We start from the raw sequence: 9,271 nt of genomic DNA, 5'->3' as shown, positions 1-9,271 counted from the left end.
GGTGGGGCTATGCAGATAAGGCACTCGGGGGCGGGGCGGTTGCGGAGGCGTCGGCGGCGGCCGGGGAGGGTCAGTTGGAGGCAGGCGCTCGCTGAGGCAGGAGGAGGGCTGTGGGCCCGCTGCCTGACAGGGACTTAGCCCGCAGAGCTCGGCCCCGCGCGCCCCACATGCCGCTGTTCATCTGGACCCCCGGCCCCCTCCCCTACCGCCCCTCGCCCCTCGCCCCTGGCCCCTCCCGCCCCTGGCCCCTACCGCCCCTGGCCCCTACCGCCCCTGGCCCCTACCGCCCCTGGTGCGCCTGCGCGGCGGCGGGGCGGTGCTTTGCCCTTTGTTGTGGGCCCCAGTTTCCCAGGACACCGCGCGGCGCTGGGGTGGGGCTATGCAGATAAGGCACTCGGGGGCGGGGCGGTTGCGGAGGCGTCGGCGGCGGCCGGGGAGGGTCAGTTGGAGGCAGGCGCTCGCTGAGGCAGGAGGAGGGCTGTGGGCCCGCTGCCTGACAGGGACTTACCCCGCAGAGCTCGGCCCCCCGCGCCCGCGCGACCCCACACCCGCCCACTCATCCACCTACCCACTCCCTGCGCCGCCTCTTCCCACCCTGAGCAGAGCCGCCGAGGATGATAAACACCCAGGACAGGTAACGGCCCGGTTTAGGCTCCCCGCCCCCATCCTCCCGTCCTCTGCTCCAGAGGGCCTCCTCCCCACCCCCCAGCCGGTTCTCGCCCCTCCTGCGGGGCCCCATCCGGTCCCCACTGGGTCCCTTCCCTACTTCAGCCTCCCCAGTCCGAGCCGCAGCCCCGCAACTGGGCCTCCCTCCGTCCTTTAGCGCCCCTTCCTCCAGCCTGGCCCATCCCCCTCGTCCGAGCGTGCAGCCCGGTGAAGCCCCCAAAGACCGGGACCCAGTCTTCCAATCCAGTCCCCAGTTCCCTTCAGTCTCGCCGAACGGTGGCCCCTTCCCGAAACTGTGCTTTCGCTCTCATCCAGATTCCCCAAATTGTTTCCCGTCTTCCCCGAATCTTTCTTCCTGCTCGTTTAAGTCACTTAAAATTCTTCCCTTTGAATCCCTTCCCTAATTTAAACTGCACCTTCCAACCAGACGCTTCCTTTATCACTGCCCCCATCCCCACCCCAGGTCAGGCTCCGTCCTTCAGTTCTCAACTGGACCCATTACCCCCACCTGTCACTCTCGCCCCCCTGGGTCCCTTCCCTACTTCAGCCTCCCCAGTCCGAGCCGCAGCCCCGCAACTGGGCCTCCCTCCGTCCTTTAGCGCCCCTTCCTCCAGCCTGGCCCATCCCCCTCGTCCGAGCGTGCAGCCCGGTGAAGCCCCCAAAGACCGGGACCCAGTCTTCCAATCCAGTCCCCAGTTCCCTTCAGTCTCGCCGAACGGTGGCCCCTTCCCGAAACTGTGCTTTCGCTCTCATCCAGATTCCCCAAATTGTTTCCCGTCTTCCCCGAATCTTTCTTCCTGCTCGTTTAAGTCACTTAAAATTCTTCCCTTTGAATCCCTTCCCTAATTTAAACTGCACCTTCCAACCAGACGCTTCCTTTATCACTGCCCCCATCCCCACCCCAGGTCAGGCTCCGTCCTTCAGTTCTCAACTGGACCCATTACCCCCACCTGTCACTCTCGCCCCCCCCCCAAGTCAGGCCTAATAGTCTTTACTGTGACGCTCAGTGCTCCCCTTGGTCCCTCACTCCAGCTTCATCTTTTCCCTCCGTCTCCCCCTGGCACCCCTTCCCCAATTAGGCCGCATTTTCCCTGTCTGCCAACATCATCCTTTTTATTTCTCACTTTGGGCTTGATTCCTGTCCTCCATCCTGTTCCTTTAATGATGTTCCCCCCAGCGTTCTTCTAAACATTCCTACCCCTTTAAACACTTTCTCTCATCTATACTCTTACTCCTCCCATCTTAACTGAACCCCATCTCTAGACTATTAGATCACAGAGTTCAGCCTACTCTGCTTCTGTTGAAGACCTACCCTCTTTCCCTACACCTCCAGTGATTTCAAATTAGTCCCCATACTCGCCTTACAGGGCCTTTGCAAGTGTCCTTCCTCAAAACCTGACCCCAGCTTTCCCCCATTAATTGGAGAGAAAAGCTGCACATCTTTCTGAAACTGAGCACCAGTAGTTTTCTAAACTTGCTTCATATATACTTCCCCGCTGCCCAAACTAGGCAGAATTCATTATTCAATTTTGCTCTCTCTACCTCTCCTCTTTTTCTCTGAGGCAGTCCTTGTCATGCATCTTTCCCTCCAACATATCCCATATTTCTGCCCCAAACTCTTCTGTGAAACTGTTTCCTAATTTCCTGATTCCTCATCATTTTTAACCCCAGCTGCTGCTTATACATCAGAATGGCTTTTATTTACAATTTGGGTTCTAATTCTCTTCCTCGTTGTTTCCCAAGACTTGTTGCTGCTCCCTCCAAAGTAAGTCTGAAGCTCGTTAGTTCCCCACACCAGACCCTTTGTCTCCAGATTTGGCCTTATGGCCTCTGCCTCTCACTTGGGCCACATTGTTTTGCAAGCAGATCCATTCCCTGAAAATCCTCCTTAAATTGTGCCATGGCGTATCCAAAACTGGGTTTTGGTTCCTCTTACAAACATAGCCCTCCTAATTGCTTTTCTTCACACAGAGCTCTAAGTACCACTCAAGGTTCCTCTCAAACTTGGGCTCCCTTCTCACAAAAATGGTTTCTAACTTGCCATTTCCCATTCCTTTAACAGCACCATTCTCAAATATTCCAGCTGGGTTTTCAGCTTTTCTTGTATCTCAGCTTTTCTTGTTTCTCAACCCTAGGTACACATGTGAAAAATCAATCACCTGGGCCCCCCTTCAAAGATCTGGTGTAATTAGCCTAGGGTAGGGCCGGTTATTGGTATACATTTTCGAAGCTCTCTCTAATGGGCAACCAGGGTTGAGAAACACTGCCTCCTCTCCCTTCCTGCCAGAAGACCCTTCCCATCATATTCCTTTAGTGGGTGTCAGCCCTTTTTCTGCAGAAAAGGGTGTTGTCTTAGTCTTTCTCTCCCAGGAACGATCCAGAAATACGCAAAACACCTGCAACAGCCTCTTCAGTTCTCCTACCTCAAGTAACTCTGTTCTCGGCCATTAACCATTTTCTTCCCTTATTTCTTAGACTCTTATCTAGCTCCCACACCTGTTTCTTCCTTAACATGCAGAAAGAAAATTCACTCATTTCCTGGTTTGTTATAGTCCTGTTTGACCCGTTAACCCTACCTCCCAAGCCCTCTTTACCTGCAGTCGTATTCTGCTGCTCTCTTTTCCTTTTCCAACTCTCCATGTCCATCCCCCTTTGCAGTCCCCTCTTATTTCATCTTCTCTAAACCAGTCCCTCTGGAGCTGAGGAGGTGGAGGTGGCTAGATACTTGGATGGTACTGGATGCAAAAGGTGTTACTTGTGGTAAAGAATGCTGTGTGTGCTGAGGATAGAGTGCAGGTATGAGGGGGCATGGTGAAGTGCAGGGGTGGAGGGAAGCAGAGGAACCTACAGGAAATCCCAGGGCATTGTGAGAAGGATTTTTCTTTTCTAGTCTTATGTTTTTGTCTCTGCAGTGGGGTTTGGAAAGTGGTGTGGTCTCAGCAGGCCTTCTCTGGAGTCCTCCAGACTGAACTGATCTAGGTGCCAAGTCCTTTGCAGCCCGAGCCCTGAGAGTTGAGTACTTAGGACCAACACGTAAGGGTCTTTTCACCGACTGTGAGTGTGAGAGACCTGAATTCTAGTTCTGGCCTTGCCAGTGTGCTTACATGTAAAAAAGAGCGAGCTGGGTTCCCTTAACTATGAAGATTCCTTCCAGATTCCTAAGTGGCAAAACAGGCTTGCTTGTCTCCAGAGCCCTTGCTTTTTTTTTTCTTTCTGCTTAGTGTGTTGGTAATTTGAGGGGCTTGGCTGTATGAAAGGCAGGTGAAGGGAGGAGCCAGCTGACCTGCCAGGGCCTGGGCAGGAGCAAGGCCTGGGATCAGGCTCCTCCACTTTGGCCTGGGGGTGGGGTGGGGTGTGCAGGGTGTCTGGTTTCTTTGAGTTATGGCAATCTTCTTTCCATAGCGTGTTTCCGAGCCTCCTCTGGCCTGCACCTAACTTTCTAAAAGGAATCCTGGTAGGGCCCTAACTAACGATTTCCGGTTAAGAGCCGGATGTTCCTCCCAGTCAGTGTTCTTGATGTTTTGTGTCCACGGAGGGGTGAGCTGGCTGGGAGTTTAGGGCCCATTGGGTGGGGGATGGGCTTTCCAGCTTCCCTGGCTCCAGTGAAATACTCAAGAGGTGGAAGCTTGGTTTCCTGGAAGAAATAGTTGCAGAGGAGCCTGCAGTACGTTTTGAAAACAAGGGTCTTCCTTTCCAGTTTTGTTCTGATTAGTACTTGCAAAATGTCAAAATTACTAATGGTGGGGGAGAGAAGAAGACACAGTACAAGAACTTTTATTATGGTTTTTGAACAACAGGTTTAAATCCAAGTAAATCAAGCTTCATGACTTTTCTCTCCCTGGATTTGTAGGGTCAGGAAGGTAGTCTCTGTCTAGGGCTTGCTTAGTACCTTGTGACAGTACAGTATGTGGAGAAGAGCTTGCTCTGGCTTGATATCCTTAATTATCATTAGTCTGTGTCTGATGGGCTTTGAGGAGAAGCATTTGGTTCCACAGGTGGTTCTCCTGGGCCGGGGGCAGCCAGGGTACAATGGCACATCATAGCTACTCTGAGCATCTTCACTGAATGGTTCCCTGGGTAATGGAATTTCTGTCTCTCCCCCTAAGAATTTGGTTTTGGTTATTCCTTATTTACTGACACTATGGCTTGTGGTTGTGGAGTGGTAGGGAGAACAGATTTTCCTTTTATGTGCCTTCAAGGTCATCCCATAGAGACAGACACTCCTAGCATAGTCAGGAATCCCCCCAAATTGGAGGTATGCTTCAGAAAGCTGTGTGGACTAATAATAGTAATTCCTCACTGGCAGGAAATCCAAATTTAGCCCCAGAGCAGCTCAGAAATATAAAAAAAGGGGACTGAGGAGTGGGGTAGAGGGATGTTATGTGTGTATATTTCTAGAAAAAAAAAAGTAATTCATCCCTTTTTTGAATGGGATACACAACAATACACAGTGTTGATTCAAGTTGATGCCATGATTCGGAGGCTGTGAAGCCTAATTGAAATCTATAGACCAGAAACGGCCAAGTAGGTGAGCAAGAATTTTGTTACTTGAGGTGAACAAAACAGGTAGTTTTTGGTCAGTAGCAGCATAGTAAAATTCTTTGTATAAGATAAACCTTAAGAAAATTTTCTAGGTCTTTGATATTGTATAAACAGTGAAGTAATTCTGTCCTGGGAAGAGAGGCTGGAACTGGGTGATGAGCTTACTATACAAACTAGATTGAGGTACTCGAAATGAAAAATTAAGGTCCTATTTTATTTTATTTTATTTTTTAATTAATTTATTTATGGCTGTGTTGGGTCCTCGTCGCTGCATGCGGGCTGTCTCCAGTTGCAGCGAGTGAGGGCCACTCCTCACCGTGGTGCACGGGCCTCTCATTGCGGTGGCCTGTCCCGTTGCCGAGCGCGGACTCCAGGCACGTGGGCCTCAGCGGTTGTGGCTCGTGGGCTCTAGAGCGCAGGCTCAGAAGCTGTGACATACGGGCTCAGTCGCTCCACGGCATGTGGGATACTCCTGGACCAGGGATCAAACCCATGTCCCCTGCATTGGCAGGCAGACTCTCAACCACTGCGCCACCAGGGAAGTCCCAAGGTCCTATTTTAAAGCATGATCACCTAGGTATCTACCCATCTCTGATAGCATATGTGATTGTGCCTACCTTTGGCCGAAGATCTGCCAATATCAGCTCTGTAACAAGATAAGCAAATCTCAGAGGCACAGATATTCTATCTAGCTGCCACCATAAGTGTGTTTCTTGTGGAAAATCAACCAAAACCCAGTTTCGCTTTCAGTCTGTGATTCAGAGTGGTGATGTCATTTTATAATTTTATAATCATAATTTTATAATCGTGCTTAGCAAGTAGACTCCCTTTGGCACACCAAACAGCCCTAGTGAAAGGACTTATGCCTGGCATCTGACCAAGGCCCCCTTCTCATATGGAAGGGGAATTGGCAGCTGGAGATCAGCCTGTATGCTCACACTAGACTGAAGGTGGCCATTCACCTCCCACCTTTCTTCCTATTTCCTTTTAGCTAATTGCAATGGCAGCCCTGGATTGGTCCCTCTTTGCTGCGTAGGCATTAGTCATCAGAGACCTTCCTAGTCTCAGAGTAAAAGCAGCCTGTGTGAGGGAAGTCAGGGCACCCTAGAGAGTGTTCTGTGAGGGAGGGCTGAGACAGGAATGGGTCAGAAGAGGTTGAAAGAAGGGAATGAATATAGAATGCTTGGGAATGTGGTTTTTATGTCTTTTCACTTGATACCACAAGGTAGGTAATACTAAGGCCGTCTGATCCTCCTCTAACAGGTAATGGAAACCAGAGAGAAAGGGTGTAGACTTGAATAATGTCAGGCCACTTATTCAAGTGAAACATGATCAAAAGTATATCAAGGAGAATATGAATTCAAGTATTTGTTGAATGTAGCTGAATGGAAGTTAACCACAGAATTACTTTTATATTAAATCTCTGCTCTGTGTAGCAAGCTGTACTCTGCTTTGAGCAAACTAAATATAAAAATCAAAACTGACATAAAGTCAACTGGAGATCTTTATTTAACAGGAGATCTTTTATTTTGTCAAGAGATTTTAGGTTACCTCCTTTAAATAGTAAGCACCTAGAGATTTAAAAATGGGATTTGAATTATAAAAATACGATTTACCAGCAACGTTCCCCAGGAATACATCTGTGGCATACGCTGCCTGTCTGTAGCCAGCGTATGAAATTATAACCTGCTAAGGACATTTCAGACAGCAGTTTCACAGAACACTTTAAATTAGAGACAGCAGGATGTGATAAGTTGGTAGCATTCGTATGTATCCTGAGGAGTGTTTCCAAGGGCATGTCTGATAGCAACTGAGGAAATAAAAGGCACTAACACATTGGCTCTAATCTCCCATCTATCTTCCGAATTGACTTGGATACCTGACACCCTCATTTCCAGCATGGTATTTTTTTTCTTCTTCTCCAGAAGCAAGACCAGCCCAGCTGGATGTTTGAGTTCAGTCTGATACATTTGATTCTCCTTAATCAGCCTGATCTTTTCAGCCTCCAGACTGAGCTTAGCTTCTTAAATCATCCTTTGGTGGTAGAGATTAAACCATGCCTGCCCCCCAGTGGAGTGAACAGGATATGAGGGAGGAATGGAAGAAGCTGGGCATTGGAGCCAGTAGAAACATGACTGAACTGAATATGAAACCTAACCTGACTTGGATCTTGTGACAGGGAGACTTGTGTTTAAAAGCCACTTTCTCTTGTGCTTAAGTTCCTCCAGGAGTCACTATTCCTATTGAGGTTGGTGGCATATTTTGCCACAATACCATTTGGAACACTAAAGCTGATACGAGAAGGCCGTTGCTGGGCAATTTTATGCCCCTGAATTACTTTAACCACCACATATGTACCCATATCCCTTCCCTTTATTTATTTATTTATTTTTTGCTGTACGTGGGCCTCTCACTGTTGTGGCCTCTCCCATTGCGGAGCATAGGCTCCGGACGTGCAGGCTTAGCGGCCATGGCTCACGGGCCTAGCCGCTCCGTGGCATGTGGGATCTTCCCGGACCGGGGCACGAACCCGTGTCCCCTGCATCGGCAGGCGGACTCTCAACCACTGTGCCACAAGGGAAGCCCCTCCCTTCCCTTTTCATGTCAGAAATGACAGCCAGGTTTTTTTGAAAGAGCAGTTTGCCATTCGCACAGCAAGTAACTAAAAACAGATTTATTGTGATGGATGATTAAAGTAACTATTGATTGTGATCTACTGTCTACTAAGCTTATCCCAAACGCCAGCTGTTTCTCTTGGGGAACTGGAACTGGATGCCAGGTTGGGGACCTGAAACACCCACCCCCCACACTCTCACTCTCTCCCTCTCCCTCTCCCTCTCTCTCACACACTCACACTCACACTCACACTCACACTCACTCTTACTCTTGCTTTCTGTGCAGACTTTGTGGGAGAGGAAAGAGTTTCCAGGATCCTTGTGTGAGTGGGGAAGTAAATGATTTGTCACTGTGGGATAGACTGCTTGCATTTTTATTTGAAGGAGGAGCGAGATCATGACATCAGAAATATCATGATCTCATAGATTAGTGCTGGACGCAGGGCAGGCCCTAGGGATTATTTCTAGGAAGACAAAAGGGATTCTGGATCAAAAAAAAACCAAAAACCCCACCTCATTCTGATCTTTTCAGTGGGTTGGCCCCATTGCCTCTGCTATTTGCAAGTGAAAATTAGTTCAGAATCAAGATGGTGGTTGGAATGCAGGTCAGGAGTTGAATGTAGCTCTCCCGTCTAGAGACCATTGAGGAGTAATTTCTTTGGAAGTGAGTTAGCACCAGAATTTTAGAACTGCTAGGGCCTTGGTGATCTGGTTGTTTTGTGAACCCATGCAATTCTCCTGGTATACAAGGCTACATCTCATGTATCTACCCCAGAGGTTTGCACAGTCCTTGGGTAGCTCCACTGACCAATACAAGCAAGGCAGCTTTCTCCAGCAGCCCAGCCTTCCTGGTGGTCCTGCAGCAACCTCAACAGAGGCCTGAAGGTGGTCACTAGGGAATGGGAAGGGAACCGTCCCATGTGGGGTGTGTGTGCGTGCCTTTACTTGGGGAAACTCCCACTTTAGTTTTTTTTTTTTCTGGCCTGTACAGTCTTATTATTCTGTCCCTTAGCACACTGGAAGGGAGGGATTTTTTTTTTTTAATTTTAATTTTTGGCTGTGTTGGGTCTTCGTTGCTGCACGTGGGCTTTCTCTAGTTGCGGTGAGCGCGGGCTACTCTTCGTTGCGGTGCGCAGGCTTCTCATTGCGGTGGCTTCTCTTGTTGCGGAGCACGGGCTCTAGGCGCACAGGCTTCAGTAGTTGTGGCTCGCGGGCTCTCGAGCGCAGGCTCAGTAGTGTGGTGCACAGGTTAGATGCTCCGCGGCATGTGAGATCTTCCTGGGCCAGGGCTCGAACCCGTGTCCCCTGCAATTGGCAGGCGGATTCTTCTTCTTTTTTTTTTCTTTTGTGGTACGCGGGCCTCTCACTGTTGTGGCCTCTCCCGTTGTGTAGCACAGGCTCAGGACGCGCAGGCTCAGCAGCCATGGCTCACGGGCCCAGCCGCTCCG

The 9,271-nt window shown here is 49.8% G+C and overlaps 1 protein-coding gene across 1 annotated transcript in view; it reads left to right on the top strand.

Moving 5' to 3' along the window:
- Positions 1–397: 397 nt before the first annotated feature.
- The window catches only part of OAZ2 (ornithine decarboxylase antizyme 2), a 15,059-nt gene continuing 6,185 nt past the window's right edge, over positions 398–9,271 (top strand). Inside the window, 1 exon segment of the mRNA NM_001291407.2 lies at positions 398–634. Coding sequence (NP_001278336.1) covers positions 615–634 — 20 coding nt within the window. The 5' untranslated portion in view covers positions 398–614.

The sequence above is a fragment of the Physeter macrocephalus genome, chromosome 11 (genome assembly GCF_002837175.3).
Source record: "Physeter macrocephalus isolate SW-GA chromosome 11, ASM283717v5, whole genome shotgun sequence".
Taxonomy (NCBI): Eukaryota; Metazoa; Chordata; class Mammalia; order Artiodactyla; family Physeteridae; genus Physeter; species Physeter macrocephalus.
Note: the sequence above shows the minus strand (reverse complement) of the source record. Positions and strands in the feature narration are given on the sequence as shown.